Source organism: Primulina huaijiensis, chromosome 3 (genome assembly GCF_012295235.1).
Source record: "Primulina huaijiensis isolate GDHJ02 chromosome 3, ASM1229523v2, whole genome shotgun sequence".
Lineage (NCBI taxonomy): Eukaryota > Viridiplantae > Streptophyta > Magnoliopsida > Lamiales > Gesneriaceae > Primulina > Primulina huaijiensis.
The window spans coordinates 22030366-22055524 of record NC_133308.1 but is presented as its reverse complement, the minus strand read 5'-3'; the positions used below and the strand labels follow the sequence as shown (position 1 = coordinate 22055524).

Genomic DNA, 25159 nt, shown 5'->3' with positions numbered 1-25159 from the left:
ATTTCATATAATAATTCATTAAATTCATCAGAATTTTCAATATTTTAATGCCAAATTTAAGATTTCACAAAAACTGATATAAGACTTTTTCAATACTCGATTTTGTGATATGCATCTCTTACTCAACACGATTTGACTCATCAAAAATATTATTTTTTTTATCAAAAGTATTATTTTCCAACCCAAGTAAATTCATGAGACCGTCTTACAGAAAGTCTACTCATTAAATTAATATTTTTTTTATAAAAAAGAGAGAAAAATATTTATGTTCAGCTCAATGATATTCGATATCAATCTTGAATTTAGAAATAAGATCCATAATATTCTTAGGCAAAAACTTGTGTGAGACAGTCTCACGGGTCGTATTCGTGAGACGGACCTCTTATTTGGGTCATTCATGAAAAAATATTACTTTTTATGCTAAGAATATTACTTTTTATTGTGAATATGAGTATGATTGACCCGTCTCATAGATTAAGATCCGTGAGACGGTCTCACATGAGACCCACTCATATTCTTTAAGTGGGCGAATCATTCCCTTAATTAGTAGAATAAATAAATATATTTCACTTTGTTTTTTTTGTTTGGATTAGAATTCCATGGGCTATGGCTTGTTTGGCTAAACTTGTTGGACAAATAAAATAAGCATATCAGAATATTCTTATGGTATATTACTCCTATTTATATGAATCAATATACATGCATATACGGCCATTAACTGATCAAATCTCTCTTCATGCTTAGAGTTCCGCCGCCGTCTCCGCTCCTCGAGTCAGCGGCGGTTTGGTACCTCCAGATTCGGGCAAGCGGAAGAGGAGACGAAATGCCAGAATGGATCGAAATATATACATGCTCATGTAAATCTGTAAGTACATGTTACTAATCCAGCTTATTTCTCTTTTTTATTGATTATTTTTTCTACGGGAAAACCACGCAAATCTCTGGTTTTAGCTAATTTGTCCTCTAACTTGTTCTTTTACCTGTTTTATTCTCAAATAATTCACGATTTTAATTAACTAATTTATATTTTTTTTTCAATTTTAATCTTTTTTTTATCAGTTGGTTGACGTAGCATCGAACATCGGCAATGTTCGACGTCACTTCGGTAATTTTCAATTCACACCATTGTTTTATCGCGTCTTATATGCACTCTAGTGTAAAATTACAAAAAGAAAACCTAAATTAGTGGACTACATCTCGAATTATCTAAAATCACCAAAAAAATTTTTAAAAAAAATTACAAATTAAATGAACAAAAATATAATTCTTAATTAATTAAATTATGCTTTATCCTGGATGAGCTTTGAATTATATGTGACACTGTCAAACTTATATGTTGTTGGAAAATCTTCTGAATTGTTTGGATCCAACGGTAATTTTTTCTTTATTTTCCGAAGTTGTGCATATTTATTAACCTTTTATTTTATTAAAAAAGTATATGGGATTATTCTTGATATGAATTTCCTGATGTATGAATCCACTAAGTTAATGAATGAGATTCAGAGGGAAAAAAGAGAAGTAGTTTATGTAAACAATTAAATAAATTGGCATTCCATATAAATTTACTCGTACATTAAGTTGATATTAACAACATAATTTGATTTGGACAAGAATCAGAAACAAGATACACAAATTTCATTCAAGTGGAGCCAGAAGTAGCAAGTTTTTGCTGTTGCAAGATTAGTTCACTTCCTAAAACCAGTGACTAAGATGCAACCCTGGATGAACACGAACCAGCCTTCTCATTGCCCTCATCCCAAAATTTTTACACTGTCAGATTTCCTGTCGATCAAATACATTTTCCTTGTCCTGTAATAAACCCTCCCATGTCATAACATGATGAATCGAAAGGTGTGATTATTTTGTTTCCAGCAGTAGAAAAAGAGTTACCAGTAGATGAGGCTCCACCAGTAAAGGCTTATGCAAGGGCAGATCCAACTCTTACTGGTTTGAGGCTTCTTGCAGCTCTTCGGATGTACTCGAACGCTAATACAAAGAGCCCGAAAAAATATATTAGGAAAACATGCAGCTTCTCTGCACTTTCAACTATGAAAGATGAATTGATTGCTCTCCATAACAAGTCCTGAGTAGATTTGGAACCTGCAAAAATTATACGTTTTAAGGATTCTTGATCTTTAGTAAGAAATGTAACTTTAGCCGTCTTTTATACGTTTTAGACCAGTGGAATGGGTCAGAAAATCAATAACAGGGCAATATTAAAAATTTATAGTTTCCAAAATTTGGAGATGATAAATTCTCATTTTTTTGTTACATGTATAGAAGAAAATCTACAAGTAAATAGGAAATTGTTAGGAGAGTCAGCGACCACCCTTGCTGCCCCTATCTGCTTCTGCCACTTATTTAGACAGTTGATAGTAAAGAAGTAGAATTTATGCACGAATAACTTACTGTTGTTTTTACTTGAAAGATTTGTCCACTCTTGTAGACTTGTATTTTCAGATGCCTTTATCAACTCGAGAAGAGCTCTATTGACCTGAACTTCCAACCAAAAGATACAATGTAAGCATCTTTGCGTTCGATTTCATAATCAATTTATTTTGCATGAAAATATGAATTAGTTTTTTCCTAGCTGAGATTAGCTTGGTTTTAGGTTTCTCACAAGGTTGCTTCAATTATTCATAGTCTAGTAATACTTCATTCCTATCAAAGACAAACTGCTATCACTACCTACTCGAAATGAGAGAGGATGTTAGGCCATATTAGTGCAAGAGAAAAGCTCAAAGCCAAAACACTAGTCTTTTAAGCGGGACAAGTCTTTCAGTACTACATGTCCACTCTACAATACCTTCAAATAACATGGGATGTATAAATTATAATTTTAGGTAGTAGAAATGTTACCTCTTCAGCTCTCTCATGGCTCACGAGATGCCCGCCATTAAGTTCAACCATTCTGGCGGATGGACACAGTTTCTCTGCAAGCCGTTTTGCATGGCACATTTGAGCAATAACGTCATGTCTACATCATATATAATAATTTTGTCAGTCACTTGAGCAGATTTTTTTCTTCACTTTTTCTAGATACACTAGATACATGTACATAGCATTATTGAGCTACCTTCCATGAATGACCAATATAGGAAATCCAGAAGCACGTATAGATTCTAGCTCGGTTCGTGACATTTTATGCGTCCAGCAAGCATTTAACTGACCTTCAAATCCATAATGTGGCTGCATACCTGTCGATGATATGCCCTTCACATATTCCTGAAGAATGAAAGAATAATATAAGGATATTGCAATCTCATTCTTATCAATAAGACTCGAATTTACTTCACCAAGAAACAGGGAAAACTACAATCAATTTCTTGTATATTTATAAAATCATGACAGTCAAAAGTAATTCAACGGCCTCAAAACCAAAATTCCATTGAAAAGGAAGAAAATACATTTAAACTTCCAAGTACAAAGTAGTACATTTGTCAGGTTTATGTACTCAAAAGTTGCTAACAAATCCTTACTTGGTATAATATTAATCTTCTGGTCTTCTGTCCAACATACTCTTCCAGATATTCCTGCAAAGAAATTAAACATCGAATTCCAGTTGTCCAACATATTTTAAAAAAAACTATTAATTGAAAATATGAACACAGATATATGTCCAAATTACATGCCAAGTGTAAAGGAGAATTCCTAGATAAAACCTGTGAGTAATGTGTATCTAAATCAACAGCTGCTCTCTGCTCAGGAGTTTTTGCCCTCAGAAAACGAATTGCAATCGACAAACTCTGGCGATCGATCTGAAAACATAAGAATTATTTTGACATCCAACACAAATACACCAGTTCAAATGATGTACTATATCAATTTCTAAGCATCGGCAACAACCCTTTTATTGCAAAATTTCCAAAAACAAATCATTAGACGCCAAGCCAAAGAGATCCTACAAGGATTCATACCTTTGGTATACATTCATAACCTCCACCAGTTACATTTAATAGAGCCAAAGATAAAACTCTTGCAGGCACCATCGATGCCAATTTACAAGCAATCATAGCTCCTGCATTATAGAAAACGAGCTCATAACTTAACCAAGAAACCCATTTGATGCAGAATTTTGATTCTACAGAGGTATATTTAACATTCTGCAGACATATTTAGTGATAGAAACAACAGAAACATTGTGGAACTCTCCACTTTAAGCACCCAAAATCTATTCAGGAGATGCGAACAAATCCAATAGGAAGAAAAAAATCATATTTTTACATTAGAACTTAACACTTGCGACCTATAAAAAAATAAATCTCATAGTCGAGGTCAGACTCAATAACCTTGACTACGAATCAAATTACATATGAGAGAACTTTTTCAAGTGCTCTGAACCGACATGATTTGACTAAATCTTCAATGAGAATCGAATTCCATTAAACTCATACCTAAAGGAGAAGAACTTGGTCAAAAAATGCCAACTTAAAATTGAAAAGTCGAAGAACTCACCCATTGAATGGCCAAACACATGAGCTTTTTTCCAACCCAAGTGATTCATTAAAGCTATTGCATCGCTTGCCATAGTTTTGGTCCTGTTAAAGTACATTCATCCTCTTCAATAACACGAGATAATTTCAAAGATACAACTCAAATTTTCACAAAAAATTGAATCCCACTCTTATTCAATATGAATTTTAGTGGGTCACACATAAAAATCCAGTCTTGAAAATATTTCAAAGATTGTTCTATTTTTCCACCAATTAACAAAAGATACATAAAACTAACACACACAAAAAACCGAAGATAAAATATAAAGTTGAAAATCATAGTATAACGGTAATTAAATGAAGAAAAAGTAATATAATAGCCAAATAATCATATATAAGTTTCTAACAATGCAAGGAAATTATTAAATATCCTCAACTAAAGCTAAAGATTTATAATGTATAGCAGAGTATTACGTATATTCAGATTTTTTGCTGGGAATGGAGCTCCGCCCGATTCCACGATTATCAAACGCGCAAACTTCCACGCCAGAACCGCCGGCGCCGCTGCTCTCATTGCACTGATCTCCGTCCGCCGATTCACTACCGTTAGGGATGGTCGTTCCGACCAGACCCTTTATCTGTGGGCCCCAAGAATCGTGGGTCGCAGCTAATCCTACAGTCGACAAAAAAAGATAAAAATGTGAAAAATCAGCACATTTAATCCAAAACCCATATAAGGAAAAAAATTAAAACGAAACAAATTCTTTGAAATAACATATCGAGAATCTCAATAAAAAAAAGTTCAGACGAATGCGTTACCGATGATCATAAGCACTTTGACGGGTCCTCCACCATAGATTCTGTAAAAAATTTTGATTCCATTGTTGCTGCTCGGTTCTTCGCCGACGCTGCAGAACGGCATTTTTTTTGTCTTCCTTTGATTGTTTCTGGGTGCGAATGGGTTTGATTCAAAGGATTTTGGAGAGAGGAATGGATGGATGGGACGAAGGAGAGGATTCAACGGAAGATAAAAGATTCACGAGCTATACACGCGCGTGTTAACTAGGAGAGTGTTGTTCCAACTTTTTCACAATCGGGTCGATCTCTCTTATAAGAAGGATTCAATCTCGTGTCTCGAGCGGGAATGATATATCTTAAATCTAGTAAACCAAATCTAATATAATACCTATGAATACATTTAAAAAAAATTAAATTTAGTATGTTTAACTGAACATTGAAAAATTCTTATATTATATAAAATAATAAAATAAACATAATATAATAAAAAATATTTATCAAAGTTTAAAATATAAACAACATACCTATAATCAAATATAATTATATTTAATTTTTTAAATAAAAAATAAATCAAAATAAGCTCGAATGTTACTAAAATATTATTTTTAAAAAAGTTTAAAATCCAAATAAATATATATAACTAAAAATAAATATGAGAGAATAATCAAATTTTAAAAAAATAGAAAAAATGACAAATTGGTCAGACCGATTTTTAATCGGTTCATTAGTTCTTGACCCGTCCGACCGGAATCGATTTTGATTGGTTTGATCGTAAAAACGATTTTTAGATTATGTCTAATCCAGGCCCATGGCCAATCCGATCAGGTTATAAAAATGTGTTGATATTGAGAGATTGATCTGACTCGTTATTTCGCATGAAGAAAGATAGATGTAAATAGTTGATAATGAAGCTCTTAATACGTGATATTACTTTAATTTTAGTATGCTCCGAATATGAAGAATGGCGATAGAGCAAGATTTGCTAAACAAATTTTTATTTTTATATTTTTTTATCTGAAAATTTATTTTATTGGCTCGTTTTCATTGTAACAAAAAAGAATTTATGGTTTCCACATTGTGAAATCTTAGCATTGAAAACATGGCAGCTAAAAAGAGTTGGGTGGTAGTTGGCCTTGTCCATGGTCGGTTTTCTTTAGAATTTTTTATTTCAAAAAACTTTTCGTTCTTTTTAAGATATAAATAAATTAAAAAATTTCTATTATCTGAACTTCAATTAAAAAAATATTTATTATATATATACATACATGAAAGGACAAAATCGAAATATATGAGTTAAAAATTGGCATTTAATTTAAAAAAAATGGTCAACATTGGGCTGCAAAGTCCAAATTGGTAGATTAATAATTAAGGACGAAAGAGACGAGGAAAGCCTATAGAACTAAAAAGAGTGGTTGGTAGTAGTTTTGACTAGGGATGACAAATTGTCAATAAACAGGGTTTGGAAAGGCGAATCATCTTTCTCTTTTATCTCTATTTATTATATTTTTTCTTATCTCAATCCAGTCGAATATTCAATTTCACCATCATTTTTATACATACAGCAGGATTGAATATACATACTTTACCCGAATTGTCATATATGATTGTATTTTTTTTTTCAAATTTGAATTATTTCGAGTAAGTTATGAATATTTACTAAATTTACGTATTTTACCGAAATTGTCACATATAATTGTAATTTTTTTTCAAATTTGAATTAATTCGAGTAAGTCATGAATATTTATTAAATTGTTGATAACAATAAAGAATAAATAAATACAAAAATTAACAAATTAAATATTATAAAAAAATAACAAAATATTATAACAATTTATCATAAGAACATTAATGATCTTACAAAAATAACTTACTCTATTCTAATAATTGTTTTTTCATTATATCCAATTTATATCATTCAACAAAAGCATTTCAAAATTAACATCATATCCAAAAAATCATATATATTAATTTAATCGGGTATTCGGGTTTCGGTGAACAATATAATATCTTATTTCAGCCATTTTTTCAAGTTTTAATAAAAACAAAAGGAATTTAAACATACGTGTTACTCTCAAAGAGAAATTTATATCACTATAACACAACAATGTTGATTGAATTAATCGATTTCTAAAATAAAAAAATGATCAATCGAAATATCAAATGCTTCTTTTAATGATTAAAATGATCTATAGTTGAAAACGATCAAGAAAAAGCGTATTTGTTTATATAAAGCGATGTGTAATCCAACTTTCTGTCTAATCAAGTAATTAAGAATATAAACAAATTATAAGTTTAATTTAAAATAAAACGAAAGACAAGTTAGGGTTAAGAATTCAAATGGCTGATTTTCATATTAATGTATTATTCAATAAATTATAAAGCAATTCTGGTCGGGCGTCACGATTTGCAGCAGTAGAACCACAAGATTATTCATTCACGTTTTTTAAAAAAATTTCGTCCGTTGATATAATTTTTTGTACGACGACAGCTCGAGACTTAATTGTAACAAAATTTCTCCCAACTAAAAAATTCAATAAATCCAAGAAAATTATTCAAAAATTAAAAAAAATTCGAAAACTAATTAAAAGAATTATGTTATTTCAATACAATTTCTTAAAATTTTGATAATATTTAATATATGTGTATATATGTGTGTGTGTGCTGTATCATTGTATGTATAAATGTCAAGAGGGTCGAAGGCAATGGATAATGATTTGAGGGGGAAAAAAGACAAATTTGAGATTTAGTGGCTAAGAAAGGCTGATAGATAGGAAGTGTGACACGAAGGGATGAGTCACATGTCTCACTCATCTACCATATTATTATTATTATACACGTGATCCATAACAATTTTGCTTTAAAAAATAGTTACATGGGATATATATGTACATTTTGACAGAATTTGGACAATGCAACGCCCGGAATATTATATTGTCATAATTAGAGAAAATAAGATCATGGTTATGAAATGATCTTGATTAAGGAGTGTTAAAGTGCTTCTCATTTCATTCTAGGTTTTTCGGTACCATATCGACACTTCTAATTCTACGTCTGATCTTGATGCAGACAAGAAATTAATATATTCTCCTATATGCAAAACCTTTTTATACTGAAATTTTATTGTTTGAGCAGAACATCCTCAACAATTTTTGTCACTAATCTAACATAGCTTATATTTTAAATGACAATATTCATTACCGAACCTTGAGCCAATTTCTTTTACATGAATGTCGCGTCAATGCAGGAGAAGTGCTTCAATTTCATGTGGGCAAGCCTTTATTATAAGCCTTTTTTTTCCACAAGCTCTTTTGCCTGGATATTTAGAAAGGCGTTATGGAGTTCACTAATGTAATCTTACATGAAAATTAATATATTTTAGTTGATATTATAAAGCTGTGTATAAATGAATGGGAATATTAGGAACAAATCTCCCATCAAGATGAAAATGGGCTAGAAATTAAAACATAAGGCTGGGTTGAAAAACTAGCCCTGTTTTTCCCAGATTCCTTGGTATGCAGTATGCACTTGAATGATCTCGTGCGAGGCATGTAATCTCTCTTCCCCCATTGAAGTTCTTGCATGCTTAAAAAAAACTGTGTCGTGTCAGAGATACTATAAACACTTCATTCGCATAAATACTGGTTTTTAGATGAATCGGCCTGTGACATGAGCATCATGACACTATGGTTGCATATCAAATGTGGAACTTGAATATATCCACCCTGCACATCTAAACAACAAATCTACTCACCGATATTTGAAACATGCGCCATAAATTAATCTATAACGCAAATATGATAAAGTTGTCAACAAAACCCGATTGGCCCTTCTGCTATTTCAGCTCTGGGCAAAACCATCAATTTTCCATCCATCAGAGAGAGCTTAGATTAGTGGAAAGTTTACCGATGAACACGGAATTAGGCCTAAATCAGAAGCAGACATAAGGATTCAAAAGAAAATCTTCGGTTAACTTATGGTTACAAGGCCAAATTACAAAAAGGTCGAGGTCTTGGAATCCAACATAATGCGATGAAATAGGAATTATACTAACGAACGGTGCAGTTGAATAAATAAGCCACCAACATGCATAACTTTTATGAACATAAGCCATCACCATTTCTGAGCAAGCTTTAAAATAAAGAAGATAAAAAAAAGTCCGAGCATAAAAGAAATAACTAATCATATATATATATTCATTGGCATATAAACTTAAATACTCAACGTTTTCTGTGTCATCGCTATTTCATGACATGCCAAATTCAAATCTTGAGCAGTTTCGAACAAAATTTGTTATACATTCAAAAAGCAAGATTGAAGAAAAATTGTACCTTCAGCGGTAGAAAAGAGCAGCAGCATGCATGTTCTCAAGGATAGGTAGTATTTGGACTCCACAACGTGTTAAACAAGAACTACACACAACGTAAAAAAACAAATGATACATGACCTAACTAAAACACAATGACACCCACCTCCATGAGACTACTAATGTAATGAAATGAATGAAATTTAATGCAAATAGATGATTTGGACCATGCAAAACAAAGACCAAATAATAAATGGAAAAAAATTATGTATGAGATTAAAAATACAAGATATGGAAGAAAAGGCGACTGAAGGGCTGGTTTCGATTTCACATAGTCAAAATGTAGCACTGGTACAGTTATCGCTTGATCACCTTAGCACCAATACAAGTCCGCATATATCCAACGTACACCATTTTGGTCCAATAAATTAGCTTGGAACAAGTATGTATCCATTATTTCCATCCAGCACATTTGAAACCATCTCCCTCTCTTAAGGCAATCACCAAAATAGACAACCACACTTCTAGGTCCTTCAAGAAAGTTTTCAGATGTCCCTTCAGCCAACTCCATCTCATGGAAAAAGGAAAGAACCCATACACGCTGATGCTGATGCCGATGCTGATGCCGATGCTGATGCATAGTTGCAACACCAAGAAGAAACACACTTCTGCTATCAATAAATGGCAATGATCGGCATGACACAACTATTGTCTAACTTGGATCCCGACTTTACATAACCATATGATGGTAATGCAATATTCGCCAGGTGTACACAATCTCAAACAAATATAGCACGATTAATGGCCATCCTGGCCCACTCAGCAGATTCTTTAATCAAATGGTCCTCTGAAGACAAGCATTCATTTAAAAAGCCTTTGCTTGATAGAGACTGCTGAATCAAAGAACCAGCATTACTTCCCAGAGTATCTGCTAAATCTCCAAGGACTCCAATTGCAGTTTTCATGACAACCTCATCCCTGAGATGGATGGATAAAACAATTAGATAAGAGATTTTTTTTAAAAAAAATAGCAAAATCTGAACTCAAAAACAAATGCTGAGATTACAGATACTCACATATCTTTCTCCATGTATATGCTGTCCAGGAATTGCAGGATGTGAGGCGCATAGGAATCAAGAGTTGGGTCTTAGGAGAATTCTTGAAGCCCTGAAATATCCAAGAATAGGCCTCTAAAATTCCATTCCTCAGAAGATTAGTATATTCCAGTATTTCATCGTCAACACTTGATGTGTGTGCCGACAACTCCGCTGCAGTTTGCAGCATGGGTATGGAATACATCAAATACTTTTCAAAATTCTCTCCGATTGCTAAAGCTATGTCACCAAAGCACGAAAAGATTGGAGGCTTCACAGACCGATGTAGCTGGTTGCTTGACAAATCTTTCAGAAGCAGAGTCATGATTCTGTCGCAAAAGGGTAGAACCGTATCCTCCAGTGCCCTGCAGATATCCCCCACAACACCAACAGTAACAGCACAAACTTGGTATTCCTCAAAATTCTAAAGACCCATCTCCAAATACTTGTAAAAATCTGGAATGTACTTGGCAAAGTTGCGACCTGTAGCATAGGCATGAAGGCATGCATGGTGGATTCTGATGCACCTAATTTATGGATGATGACCTGTAAACACCCACAGAGAAGGCCTTGCAACTCATTTCGCTTCTCTCTCTCATCAGATGAAAGTTTATGTGCCTCTAGAGTCTTGTGAAGCTCTGTCACGAGCACTTGAACAAGTTCCAACACTAAGTGAGCTGTTTCATCAGACGAACACCTCACTACTTCATTTAGGGTCTAGTACGCAGCTGTCCTAAGTCGAGACTCACCGGCATCTTCTCTATGAGTAACATTAAGAAGGGACTGAACAGTTTCTTGGAAATAAGGCGTCAAGGGAGATGTAGATCCCACATCCTCATAACCTTGGGAAAGAAAATAAGAGCGCCACAGGCTTTCTCAGCAAAGTTAGGAGAATCTTTCATGCTCTGGAGGAGAAACGTGATGATTTGTTGGCAGTTTGTCAGGGTAATAGTCGCCATAGTTGAACCATGAAGAAATTCAAATATTCTTCCTAGGGTCCATGCAGTGGTGTCCTTTACATGGCTATTGGGATCATTAGTCAAAGCTGTGAGCATGAAACTAAGAGCAATATTGACAGTAGGGGTTAACTTGTCAGGTGAAGGACCTTCCAGTATGGAACCAAACGCATAAGTGGCAGCTTCTCTTTGCCTCCAATCGCCCTTTGTTATATTTTCTTCAATGAACGGCATCACAAGTGGTACAATGTCATCCCCCACAGTACGGGTAACCAAACCAAGGCATGTTCCACCAGCCATCGCAAGGTTCCAAGCACCTTCATCCTGATCCTGATCCTCTTCTTGCTTAAGAAGTGTCTCTAACAACAAAGAAAAGAGCGCAGAGAGTGCCTGCTTGAAAAAATAATAGCATGGGAAATCATAATCTGCTGTGAAATCACCAACATAATCTTCCAAGATATCAATTTCCTCATCACAGATTGAGCTCCAAAATTCAATTGCTTGAAGAGCCACGGGTTCTTGATCTTCTCGGAGAGCCTTGGATGTGATGTTGAAAATGTCTTGAATATATGGAGCTAATTTATCATAATATGTTGACCCTATTGAGACCAAACACTCAAATGCAGCCTGCCGAATTTTCACCTCAGGTGAGAGAGTGGCGTCACAAACAACTCTCATTATGTAATCGCGCTCCATATCATTAGAAAAGTTGGCCTGGGCAAATCCAAGAGCATTATATAAAGCTCGGGTGGCAGCAAGTCGAACCTCTGTATTTCCTTCATTAGCATTAATGCTTTGAACTACAGGTGTGAGCATTTTGTTTACTTCATCCTGATCAACAAGCTCCGGACTAACTTCTTCGCACATGTACCCCAGAGTTTCGAGTGTGGCTTGCTTAACATGACAAGCGACCTGGTTAGTATTTGATAAAAGGGATCCTATAAGCTCATTTTAACTGCTTATGAGGTAGTTCAATGCCAGCAACTTTTGCATTGACTTGTGAAGCTGTTGATCTAGCATCATATAATGGAGACGAGAGGGTCTGTAACACGCATGCCTTGATTTGGCTCTTCACAGATGCATCTAATGATAACCATCTTTGCACTAGCTCAAACTTCCTGTGCTGCTCCTTGGCATCCAAAGCATTCTTCAAAATCAAACCTGCTAGCTTACGACTTTCAATTGGCTTCTCCTCGCTAGCAAGCTCTGCAGAAAGGGAGAACAAGAAACCAGGAAGGTTTTGCTCCTGAAACTGTTTTAAGGTTTCTTCAGCGTGCTTCCTTAATGTTGAATCGACTAATTGTGCGCTAAGAAGAACTTGAGTGACTTCCATAGCCATATTTCCCCTGCCAAATTCATAGGTGACAGATCAGATTACCGTGAATACACAGCAAAATAGACACCAAGATTAGGTCTTTCTGAATGCCAAGACAATTCTCAAAAAATAAAAATGCCGGAGACTAAAAAAATGGTTAATACTCAATTAGGAATTCCATACTCAATTAGGAATTCCATAGCGATGAATATTTAAAAGATTTATGTTTTATTTAACAATTATCCAGTGCATCTATAGAGAATCGGTGAGCATAGTGGCCGTCATAGATTAACTAACAGACAATCCTTTGCTTTTTACATGTGCAAAATCCCAAAAATCTGTGTACATGCATAATTTTTGCACAGCGTGACAAACAGAACAAAAATGAGAATTTCTCTTCCATGACAGAGTCAGAGGATGCGTGCGACTTTAGTTACATTACCAGTTTACCACATATGAATTGACAATCGATTGATTCCCGAAAGCAGGAAGATCGTTGACTGACTGGATTAACACTACAGTGTGTCCCATGCCGCGTATGACAAAATTCAGTAAAAAGAACTAACCCAAAATAGATCCGAAGCCGATCCTACAAAATCCAAGAAAATTTACATCTAAAATAGTCGCAAACAACTGCAATTGAACCATTATCAATTAATTCCTCGAACCATATCAGAGAGAAAGAAAGAAAGAATTAGACCACTTGAAAACAGATAAAAAGGGGATAATCCAAGAGCTAATCACAACATCAGACGAAGCTCTCCGCTACACAAAAAAGGAAAAAAAAAACATAAGAAAGCGATTTGATGTACCCCGCATCTATCAACCCAAATCCCAACTAAGATTTCCAGATTTACACATTCATAAGTAACTATAGCGGATCATCAATCCTTAAGCTTCAAAAATAAAGTAAGGGATCAGTAGAATATTACTTCTTTAAGATCTTGTATCATCACTCTTTTAAGATCTACACAACCATTGGTCATGGATTTGGATCCAGTGCTATACCGGAAAATAAAGTATACAGTCTTATATATTTTTTATACGAGATGATTAGATCATCTGATTGAATTCACAAGTTCATGGACGCAATGTTAACATCTTGACTCACAAGAATTTCTCAAGAAGTCACTCGTTATATTTATGATGGGAGACTCGAACTCATATCTCGCTCTGATATAATTGTTATAATAAAGTGCTTACAAATACACCAAATGAAATTGAATATTTTTATTAGATTTTTAAAACAAAATTATATATATATTTAAAATTTTATTATTATAAAAATTAAACAGAATTATTTCGGCTACACTGAATCCTAGTAAAAAATTATATGAAAAACCAAATAAACAAATCCGAAATAAAATTGATTACTTTTGGTGCATATCTAAATTAACCGATTTTTGGGGAAAAATTTTAAAATATATTTTTTACCAAACGATATAATGAAGATTGAATAAAAAACTGGAGTTATAAATAAATTCAAAAATTAAGTTTTGTGTTAAGATCAAAAGTTTATCACTAGATCAAAAGTTATATATGTAAGCTAAGACACAACTTTATTTTCTTATACTTGTGTCGTCTCAACGCAGGATACACATACTTAGATGCTAATGTGTCAGTATGTTAGGTCCATGAGTACAGGAAAATACGTGTCTATATGTTGATATTGTCTCGTATAAGTTATATCTCTTAGATATCAATGTTACCTATTTCCTACCGTCGACTATGACTCAGCAGATACAATATTATCCGTTAAGATTTCGTATAACTCTTTTACGGTCCACCTATTTAACTAGATCAAGCGACGCAACGTCACCAATTTGCACACAATAACTTACTAAGAGATAACTCATGCATCTTTAACCCAAAAATTTGTAAAATTCAGAACTTGGATTTTTATTTTTAAAAAAGGACGATCAAATAGGTTTATGAGGTTATTTTCATAAAAAAATGGATAAAATTGGGTAAATTAATCCTTTTAATAAGTTTCAAATATTTTCATATTTAGCTTTATTAGAATTTTTAAATATAAGTTTTTCTGTATCTTTAAATTTTGTTTTTTTAAAAATGGCTAATTTAAACACAAACAAAAATAATCATATTTAATTCGGGTTTGATTTATTTTATTTTTTGAATTAAATCAGTTCAGCTGGTCATTTTGATTTAAAAGAAATTTTGGTCCTCTCTACTTTTAAAATTATTACTATTTCATTTTTTTTTTTGAAAGGAAACCACATAATCATTCACATAAATCAAAGTTAGCTACATCCATCAACCATGATGGGTACAAACTCTCAGACCAGTAATTATGAGATGAATGATTAATGGCATACTGTGCTAGACAATGAGCCACCTTGTTTGCAGATCTATATACATGATTAATTTGAAGGACTTGACCTGATTTAAGGAATTTCAAAATGTCACACAGCAAAGAACCATCATTATTCAAAAACTCTGAGGGGTCTGAAATCATCCGAACCGCGGTGATGGAATCCGAACAAACCCTCACATTTGAAATCTTCAGCCTTAATGCCAACAAAATACCACTATGAATTGCTTTAATCTCCGCAGCTAGAACCGTACCTGGATTGCGAATACCACAAGCAGTGGCCGCAACAATATGTCCATAATGGTCTCTTATCACTGCACCAGTGCTATATCTTCCCAAATCATCTCGAAATCCAGCATCCACATCTAGTCGGTAATGAGCCAAAGGCGGTTTAGTCCACCTCTTCGCACTCTCCTCAAGATTTGTAAGAGTTTGCTCCCCGCACACCATGCGAGCTCGTTTGAATTCATTCAGGAAAGCAGCCACCCACTCAATAGATATAATAGAATCAGTTGGTTTAGTATTGTGCTTCAGATTACATATATCCTTCCAAATAGCCCATGCACTCATAACAAACAATTCAAATTCGACTAAAGGAAGATTTTCATTCAGAAAAGAACTACATGATAAGAAGTCCATACCAGCACAATTTTTAAGGAGGCGCCAAAATTGATAACCTTTCCACGCCACTCGGGCTTTTGGGCAGAATAGAAGGCAATGAGCAGTCGAGGCTTTAGAGCCGCCACAGAAAGAGCACGACCCATTGGACTTAATGTGCCGCCTAGCAAGATTCAGGTCGGACGGAAAAAATTCATTGAACGCTCTCCAAAAGAAAATCCGTACCTTCTGTGGAACATTTAAATTCCAGATACCGTTCCACCAAAGATCCCATCGCCTCACGGACTGAGATGCAGGAGGATTGTAGTATCCCGTCTGAAAGAGGTACCCTGATCTAACTGTATACCTGCCATGAACACCCCATCTCCAGAACCGAGTGTCCTCTGATACATTTCTACTCAATGAAATGTCGAGAATGTGCTCAGCTTCAAAAGGTGGAAAACACTCTCGAATAACATCTTCGTTCCAATGTCTATCAGGTGTGATAAAATCTCTAACCAACCTATCAACACCTGAACCACAGCGCAAACTTCTACCATTGGCCAATCCAGGTATCCATCTATCTGAGAAAGCTTTTATCTGATTCCCATTACCAACTCGCCACATGATTCCATCTTTAATTAAGTCCCTTCCCCAAAGAATGGATCTCCAAATATAAGAAGGGCTGCAACCCAGCTGAGCGTCTAAAATGTCCACATCATTGAAGTATCGAGATTTCAAAACTCGAGCCATAAGTGAGGAAGGATATTGGATTAATCTCCAAGCCTGTTTTGCAAGAAGTGCTCTATTAAAGTCACCGATACTACGAAACCCCATTCCACCCATCTGCTTAGGTATGCATAAATTTCCCCGCCTAGACCATTGAAGTCCACCATTAGCTGATTTAGAATTCCACCAGAAGTTAGCACACAACTGCTCCATCTCAGTACATAGGGATATAGGTAACTTAAAACACGACATTGTGTAAGTAGGAATGGCTTGAAGTACTGACTTGATAAGAGTTTCCTTGCCACATGTTGAAAAGAATTTACTTGTCCATCCATTGATCTTATTGAACATCCTTTCCCTCAACCTAGCAAATTGTATGCGCTTACTCCAGATAGAGAAAGTTGGTAAGCCCAAGTAAATCTCGTGCCCCTTAACTACTGCAATTGAAAAAATATTCTTTATGATATTAACAGTACCTGGCAACGTGCTTGGGCTGAAAGACAGACCCGATTTCTCATAATTTACGAGCTGACCAGAAGCTTTTTCATACATTTGTAAGCACATTTTAATTTGGATGCATTCCGATTCCACCGCCCGAAAGAAAATGAGACTACCATCTGCAAAAAATAAGTGAGAAATTGAGGGGGAGTTGGAGGAAATCTTTACTCCCTTAAATCTTTTGTCGTTCTCAGCTTTAGTCAGAATGTTCGATAGTCCTTGTGCACAGATGGCAAATAGGTACGGAGATAAAGGATCACCCTGGTGCAAACCCCAGTGAGGACTGATAAGACCATAGATGGACTGGTTGACACGGATTGAATAAGAGACTGTAGAAATGCATCTGAATATAAGATCCACAAAATCCCTATGAAAACCCTGTCTAGACATGATAGATTTCAAGAACTCCCACTCGATACGGTCATAAGCTTTGCTCATATCCAATTTAAGAGCTCCATAGCCTGCTTTGTTAACCTTATTCTTGCGTATCCAGTGCATACATTCAAACCCAATAATAACATTATCTGTGATGAGGCGACCTGGTACAAAAGCACTCTGGTGATGGTCTATAACCTTGGTAAGAATTGGCCTCAACCGATTTGTAATCGCTCGAGCAATAATTTTGTAGCAAGTATTACACAAGCTGATAGGGCGAAAATCTTTTGGTGTTTTTGGATCTGGAACTTTTGCGATTAAAGTGATGACAGTTTCGTTCCAGCCCTTAAAGTCTCCTTTGTCATTCAGAATTTTAAGAACCGCCCTCACTACATCTTTCCCAACTGTGGACCAATTTTTTTGAAAGAAAAGAGCTGTAAAACCATCTGGCCCCGGTGCCTTTGAAGGATGCATCTCAAACAGGGCTAGGCGAATTTCTCGATCTGTAAACGGAGCAATAAGAAAGCTATTCATTTCCTCATCCACCTTCGGAGTAACACTCTGAAATGCAAGTTCGATCTCCGAATCAGACGGCTTAGAGGACTCGAAGAGATTCGCAAAATACTTCAAGATGATACCTGCTATATCATTATTATCAACACACCATGTGCCATTCTCGTTAAAGATCCCTTTAATATGATTGATACGTTTTCTCTCCGAAGCCACTGAATGAAAAAACTTAGTATTTCCATCTCCGTACTTCAACCAATTGGCTCTAGATCGCTGTTTCCAGTGAGTTTCTTCCTGCAATACTAGTTTTTCAATAAGGTGCTCCAGCTGAGAAATACGACCAGCATTTAAATTTGCTTTGTGAGGTTGAATCAGCTCATTAAGTTCTTTACGCAAAGCTTCAATCTGTCTGGGAATGTTAGAGAAACGAGATCCAACCCAGTCACGCAGCGAACAACTAAAAGAAGATAATTTGCTAGGCAAATCAACTAAATGATCACTGGTCTTCCACTAATCCATGACCCTACCGAAATCATCCTCCAACAACCATTTATGTTCAAATAAGAATCTTTTAGGCTCCTTACTAACAATCATCTCACTGCTCGTATCCACTGAAACAGAGATGAGTCTATGGTCAGAGCTAAAAAAACTCCAAGTGAGTCACCGTAGCTGACGGATACAACGCTAACCAATCAGCATTACAGAGGAATCTATCCAAACGCTTGAAAATAATCTCTTTGTTCTTCATGCGATTACACCACGTAAATGGATCACCAATCACTTTCAAGTCACATAGCTTACAATCAGAAAGCGTATTTCTAAAATCCCTCATTTGTTGCAGCGGCCGCGAACAACCCCCTACTTTCTCACTTTCAGACAAAATTTCATTGAAATCTCCCCCCACTAGCCAGGGAAGCAACTTCAATTCTGGAATACTATGCAACCGCCAAAGCAATTTCCAGGAGAGATTTCTATCAAAAATCTTTGGGTTGCCATAAAACCCAGTGAATCTCCATTCCAACTGATCAATCTTAACTATACAATCAATATGACCAATCGAGTAAGAGCATATATTGATTTCATATGGTTCCTTCCAGAGTAAAACAAGACCACCACTTCTACCCACACAGTCTACTAAGAAAATACCTTTAAAATTAAACACATTCCTCCACAACACATATTGAGACTTAATCAACTTAGTCTCACAAATGAAAAATACCGATGGGTTACTTTTGGCCATCAATCGCCTGAGTTCTCGGAATGCCCTTGGGTTCCCGAGCCCACGAGCATTCCACACGAAGCAATTCATAATGATCGGCGGTTCTCAACCAATTTGGTGTTCCCAAGAAAACCTTTAAGTTTCTTACTACCTTCTCCATATATATCTGGACAATCTCTGTTTCTCTTCCCATCCTCCAAAATGGGCAAATCCACTGCACTAACTTGATTTACAGGCTACATCCCACGTGCCAACCTTTTCCATTTCCTGATACCCTTGGTTTTCTTACCACCATCCCCCTCAATATCTTCTTTGAGAACCACAACCTCCATACTAGTTTCCATCTCATGTAGAATTATAGTGTTGTTCCCGAGAGCTTCAGTGCAATTATGTAAGCAGTCATTCCCAGACGATGCATCTTTAAGTAAATACAGCTCCACCATCTTCTCCTTCTCATCAAGACAGATTTTCGCCTCATTAGGTATCAACGGAACATTTTCCAACAAAGGATTGTGTACGCCTTGTCCCGAGCCTTGAGGTGATTCAGTAGCGTCATTCTCCCCCAAGGGAATGCTAGAATCCGATTTGCGTCCCCTGGAGTTGCTATTACTTCGGTTAACACCCATAGGAGGTGCTCTCATCCAGTTACCATATTGTAAGGATATTTTGTCCACAGCTACATCATCACAGACTCTCACACAGTGACCCAAACAACCACAAGCAAAACAAAAATTAGGCAACTTTTCATATATCAGGATAATGCATGTCTCCTCCTTCTCTTCAGCAAGACTGACCCAAATCCCTTTAATCAACGGAGTGTCAATATTTTTAACAATGCGAATCCTAGCAAATCTGCTTGGACAGTAGCCACTATCTCCACCCTCAACTTCTAAGACTTTCCCAATTGTTTCCCCCAACTTCCTCAGTATATCTGATTGCATAAAAGCCAGAGGTAGGTTGTGAAGCTGATTCCAAATAGGTACCTCATGGAAGGAGATGTCGTTTGGGTTTTGCAACCTTTTCGGCTCCACAAAAATCATGAGATCTTTGAAAAAATTCCATGGGCCTTCCAGTAGAGCTCTCTTGAAATCGGATTGTGCTTTGAAATTCAACAAGAAAAGATTTTCCCCCACCATCTCAATATCGATTGCTTTAATGGCTTGTTAAATCCTAAGCATATTGGATCAAAACGTGTCACGATTTACTGCTTTTGACGAGAATACTTTACCGACGAGGCAAGACTCAAGCCTCTTCTTCCCCAAGAATTCCAATTCTGACGTGAGCGTAACGTGGGTCGATTGGTTACCTTGAGAAAGCTTGAGATTTTGAACCATCTTAGCAATTACTTGAGGATCCATTATATTCTACTCCCGCAAACGAAGAAGAAACTGGAGGTCAACTCTCACCAAACCGCTTGAGAACCAGACGCTTGGGAGAGAAAATTATTTATAATCCCTAATTGAAAATACTATTTCATTATTAACATATTATTGTTTAGTATCAAAATTAATGAGTGTTATAATAAAAAAAATATTATATTATAAAATCGATCAGCAGAACGAGTTCTCCGAGTGAATAAGGCCATTGGTCCGCAACTCCATACTACGATTCTGATTGGTCCACGTCAGTACGAATGACGATTAATCCTCTACAGGTGGCCTAGCGAGCGCCCGTTTCCCAAATCAAAGGTCGCACGAAGACGGAGGGAAGGAAGTGCATCATACACGAGATATCATTGGTCCACGTCATCACCTGTGACGTGATATGTCCGCGTAGTATTTTGCTATATAAAATCGCTCCACCTTCGGTCACCTATTTCAGATTCTGAAACCGAAACACAGAGACCAAAAGAAAATATAGTATTCTCCATTGTTGAAGCTTCACAGATATGTCTGCCGCGTGGGAAAGACGCACATCTTCGGTCGTCTTCGGGATCATATTACTCGGTCCGGATTCCCTCTCCTATTTTTCATGGAAATCATCATATTTAGCTTAAATATTTGCGATGCAGATTAGTTTTTGATGTCTTGTTATTGGTTCATATTTTCCTTTTTAGCTTCTCGTGTTTCATTTCTGAGAGTAATGTGTTTTTTTTTGTTGAGGAAATGTGATTATATGTCTTCGAGATATGTCGATCCGAGTTTTTGTCGTTGTAAGGTTTTCCATTTTGTAGATCTGAAGTTGTAGATGATTTTATTTTGATTTGGTGGCGATGCTATGATGATATAATGGTGAATTAATCTTTGATCTGGCGTATTACTTCCTGTTTTGGAGTCGTGGTTGTTTTTTGTAATGGGCTAATTATGAGAATTTGGGGATATTGCCATTTTTTTTTAAAAAAAATCTTAACCTGTGTCTGTATTCTGTGTATTGAGGTAAGATCAAATGTATTAAATATCTATATAAATTAAGTGCATTAGAGTAGAATAAATGAGATTACTTTCTGAAGCTAATGAGGAGATAAAATGTATTTTTTTGCAATTCAAGCAACTCATTTGTTAGTTGATGTGATTACTCTGACGTGTTCCATACAAAGTTACGTGGTATATGGCATGATTAAATTTGTTGTAATTAATGTATTGATGTGATGATGTGTTTCTCTCGAAACAGGAAGTTTATTTGCATTTTCCATAGCTAAAGAGGAGGCTGAAAACCTCGGAACAGTTATTGGCATAGACCTTGGCACAACTTATTCATGTGTTGGTGTTTACAAAAATGGGCATGTTGAAATCATAGCGAACGATCAAGGAAACCGCATCACCCCATCTTGGGTTGGCTTCACTGACAATGAGAGGTTGATTGGAGAGGCTGCAAAAAATCAAGCAGCTGTTAACCCCGAAAGGACTGTCTTTGATGTCAAGCGACTTATAGGAAGAAAGTAATAATTTTTTTTTTTTGTGGCATTCAATTCTGCTTATTATGTCATCAAACATTAATTAAGAGTACAATCATGATTATTCTAACTCTCGCTACTATACAGATTTGAGGATAAAGAAGTTCAAAAGGACATGAAGCTTGCCCCCTATAAGATTGTGAACAAAGATGGAAAGCCTTATATTGAAGTCAAGATCAAAGATGGTGAGACCAAGGTCTTCAGTCCTGAAGAGGTCAGTGCCATGATTTTGATAAAGATGAAGGAGACAGCAGAGGCTTACCTTGGAAAGAAGATAAAGAATGCTGTTGTCACTGTCCCTGGTAAACAGTTTGTCCCCATGTTTTCTACTTGGAGAGGCAATATTATGTCATTTATTGATTATTTGCTGCATCTTCTCTTTCTGCAGCTTACTTCAATGATGCGCAGAGGCAAGCCACAAAAGATGCTGGTATAATTGCTGGGTTGAATGTTGCAAGAATAATTAATGAACCCACCGCAGCAGCAATTGCTTATGGTTTGGACAAGAAGGGCGGTGAAAAGAACATTCTTGTCTTTGATCTTGGTGGTGGAACATTTGATGTCAGTATTTTGACAATTGATAATGGTGTTTTTGAGGTTCTTGCTACAAATGGAGACACTCATTTGGGAGGTAAGCTGTTTTTTGAGTCTCTTTGACTTTGTTTAACCTTTAAATATTGATTCCATGATATAATTAATTAAAGCCAAAAAAGGAGAAATAATTTTACTTTAGATTCATCTGAAGCCAAATGGAACCTTATTTGGCTATATAATTTATGCTCATGTATTTCACGTCAAGGTTACCTGATGTCACAAATTGGGTTTTTTATATTTTTCTGGTTGTTCCCTCTCTATAACAGTAATTGAAAATAAATCTACCAATATGATTGTTAAATGAGTCGAGCTGATGCTCCAATCTGCAAGATATTATATTATTCTCTTCTCGATGAATTTGCTTATTTACTATTTCACACATCTTGAAATCAAGAGTTTGCTTGTGGGATTACTACTGTGTCTGGTTTAGCGTTTTGTTTTTGTCCTGGGGTCTTGGGCTAGTTTGAGTACCATTTTAGGAATCTCATATCAGTATTGACACATTTGATTACCCTCCCAGGTGAGGATTTTGATCAGAGGATCATGGAATACTTCATCAAATTGATAAAGAAGAAACATGGAAAGGACATCAGCCAGGACAAAAGAGCACTTGGCAAGCTAAGGAGAGAATGCGAGCGAGCTAAGAGAGCATTGAGCAGTCAGCATCAAGTCCGAGTGGAGATTGAATCTCTCTTTGATGGTGTTGATTTCTCAGAACCTCTCACAAGAGCTCGTTTCGAAGAATTAAACAATGATTTGTTTAGAAAGACCATGGGGCCTGTGAAGAAAGCCATGGAAGATGCGGGATTGGAGAAGCGTCAAATTGATGAAATTGTTCTTGTTGGTGGAAGCACCAGAATTCCTAAGATTCAACAGCTACTTAAGGATTATTTTGATGGGAAGGAACCTAACAAGGGTGTTAACCCAGATGAGGCAGTTGCTTTTGGCGCCGCTGTTCAAGGAGGAATCTTGAGCAAAGAGGGAGGTGATGAAACGAAAGGTAATACCTTACATTTTCTTATATTTTCTAGCTGATTTTATCAGTGAGTTGAATTTGTGAAAGCCTGGATCAAACTATTTAGTCTCTAACTAGTAAATCGTAACTCATGTCAGATATTCTTCTATTGGATGTGGCTCCACTGACCCTCGGTATTGAAACTGTTGGTGGGGTGATGACCAAATTGATTCCAAGAAACACTGTGATACCAACCAAGAAATCCCAAGTTTTTACCACCTATCAGGATCAACAAACTACGGTCACAATTCAGGTAACTGGCATTTCATTCTTGAAAATTTGAATGCATAGTAATGCTTTTCTTATTTTGCAATTGATGACTTGAATTGAAATCCGTGAAAGGTCTTTGAGGGTGAACGAAGTATGACAAAGGACTGCAGATTGCTTGGGAAATTTGACCTGAGTGGAATAGCCCCGGCCCCAAGGTTCGTATGATTGTATTTTTTTTTTTTGTCTAGCGATATGGCTAAATTTAACCCGACTTGCGATATTTTTCACGATGACTTAATTTGTATTTGAAATTATCGTATGTGAATCCAGTTCAAATATGTTGTTATCTGGATTTGGATCTAAACTATTTTGCCAGATGTCTTTAATATGTATAACTAATTTATGAACATGTTTAAAAGCACACAAGCTACCAAACTCAAGTCACGAAACAAGCTTTATATTAATAGCGGTTCAATTTGCGACCATTATCGTAGTCCTTGGGCAGTTTTTATGGTTTGTAGACTTGATGAGTTGATCTTACTAGTCATGCATCTTTTCTTTTTGAACAGAGGTACCCCTCAGATTGAAGTCACATTCGAGGTTGATGCCAATGGTATTCTAAATGTCAAGGCGGAGGACAAGGCCTCTGGTAAATCGGAGAAGATCACCATAACCAACGACAAAGGTCGTCTAAGTCAGGAAGAAATCGAGCGGATGGTAAGGGAAGCCGAGGAATTCGCTGAGGAAGACAAGAAGGTCAAAGAAAGAATAGACGCACGTAACAGCCTGGAGACCTACGTCTACAACATGAAGAGCCAAATCAACGACAAGGACAAACTCGCCGACAAACTGGAGTTGGATGAAAAGGAGAAGATCGAGACAGCAACGAAAGAAGCCCTTGAGTGGATGGATGACAACCAAAATGCCGAGAAGGAGGATTACGATGAAAAGCTGAAGGAGGTCGAAGCAGTATGTAATCCTATCATCACCGCCGTTTATCAGAGATCCGGCGGCGCCCCTGGTGGCAAATCAGAGGAAGACGACGAAGATGCCCATGATGAATTGTAGAAGATTGGGTATATTAAATCTTTTAGGTTTGGTTCCTTGATAACTGATGATTGAGAGGGATGAGAGGAACGTGAAATTTTGTTTACAGGAGGACAGGGTATTTGTATTTTAAAGGGATTTTTCATTACATTTCACGCTTATTGGATTTTTTATCGTTCAAGGTCAAAGAGGGGAGTCCTTATTGTGTTGCTAGATTCGGAATTGAAAGAACTCCGTCCTG

General features: G+C 36.1%; 3 protein-coding genes, 1 long non-coding RNA gene and 1 pseudogene across 4 annotated transcripts; 2 read left to right on the top strand and 3 right to left on the bottom strand.

The window, feature by feature from the left end:
* The first annotated feature begins 667 nt into the window (after positions 1–667).
* Positions 668–1837, top strand: LOC140973753 (uncharacterized). Its single transcript, XR_012174677.1, has 3 exons — positions 668–865; positions 1060–1105; positions 1618–1837. It is a non-coding gene; the product is annotated as an uncharacterized lncRNA (long non-coding RNA).
* LOC140973752 (uncharacterized) lies at positions 1523–5535 on the bottom strand. Its single transcript, XM_073436794.1, has 11 exons — positions 5253–5535; positions 4908–5106; positions 4456–4538; positions 3918–4018; positions 3663–3758; positions 3480–3533; positions 3077–3225; positions 2860–2977; positions 2410–2494; positions 1891–2100; positions 1523–1809 (listed from the first exon to the last, which is right to left on the bottom strand). Exons 1-10 carry the CDS (start codon positions 5353–5355, stop codon positions 1919–1921), a joined length of 1170 nt encoding a protein of 389 aa, XP_073292895.1. The 5' UTR covers positions 5356–5535; the 3' UTR covers positions 1523–1809; positions 1891–1918.
* A 4291-nt stretch (positions 5536–9826) lies between these two features.
* On the bottom strand, positions 9827–13464 carry LOC140973751 (importin subunit beta-1-like; annotated as a pseudogene).
* A 4504-nt stretch (positions 13465–17968) lies between these two features.
* LOC140972564 (uncharacterized) lies at positions 17969–19352 on the bottom strand. The gene is made up of 4 exons (XM_073434972.1): positions 19171–19352; positions 18630–19058; positions 18069–18397; positions 17969–17991 (listed from the first exon to the last, which is right to left on the bottom strand). The coding sequence occupies exons 1-4, from the start codon at positions 19350–19352 to the stop codon at positions 17969–17971; spliced, it is 963 nt and encodes a 320-aa protein (XP_073291073.1).
* A 1526-nt stretch (positions 19353–20878) lies between these two features.
* LOC140973750 (luminal-binding protein 5-like) lies at positions 20879–25158 on the top strand. Its single transcript, XM_073436792.1, has 8 exons — positions 20879–21105; positions 21770–22037; positions 22140–22354; positions 22441–22683; positions 23167–23646; positions 23760–23914; positions 24004–24086; positions 24441–25158. Exons 1-8 carry the CDS (start codon positions 21048–21050, stop codon positions 24937–24939), a joined length of 2001 nt encoding a protein of 666 aa, XP_073292893.1. The 5' UTR covers positions 20879–21047; the 3' UTR covers positions 24940–25158.
* The last annotated feature ends 1 nt before the right edge of the window (position 25159 follows it).

Excerpts from the sequence above, each read along its gene's own strand:
- LOC140973752 (XM_073436794.1), bottom strand. The coding sequence starts at position 5,355 with ATGCCGTTCTGCAGCGTCGGCGAAGAACCGAGCAGCAACAATGGAATC. Across the intron at positions 4,019-4,455 it reads TGTGTTTGGCCATTCAATGG|GAGCTATGATTGCTTGTAAA; the intron begins GTGAGTTCTTCG and ends TCTATAATGCAG. Across the intron at positions 2,978-3,076 it reads ATATTGGTCATTCATGGAAG|ACATGACGTTATTGCTCAAA; the intron begins GTAGCTCAATAA and ends TATATGATGTAG.
- LOC140972564 (XM_073434972.1), bottom strand. The coding sequence starts at position 19,352 with ATGGGAAGAGAAACAGAGATTGTCCAGATATATATGGAGAAGGTAGTA. Across the intron at positions 19,059-19,170 it reads CAGGCGATTGATGGCCAAAA|AAGTGGTGGTCTTGTTTTAC; the intron begins GTAACCCATCGG and ends CTGTGTGGGTAG. Across the intron at positions 18,398-18,629 it reads TTCCTCTGTAATGCTGATTG|TTGTTCGCTGCGTGACTGGG; the intron begins GTTAGCGTTGTA and ends ATCTTCTTTTAG.
- LOC140973750 (XM_073436792.1), top strand. The coding sequence starts at position 21,048 with ATGTCTGCCGCGTGGGAAAGACGCACATCTTCGGTCGTCTTCGGGATC. Across the intron at positions 21,106-21,769 it reads CTTCGGGATCATATTACTCG|GAAGTTTATTTGCATTTTCC; the intron begins GTCCGGATTCCC and ends CTCTCGAAACAG. Across the intron at positions 22,355-22,440 it reads TGCTGTTGTCACTGTCCCTG|CTTACTTCAATGATGCGCAG; the intron begins GTAAACAGTTTG and ends CTCTTTCTGCAG.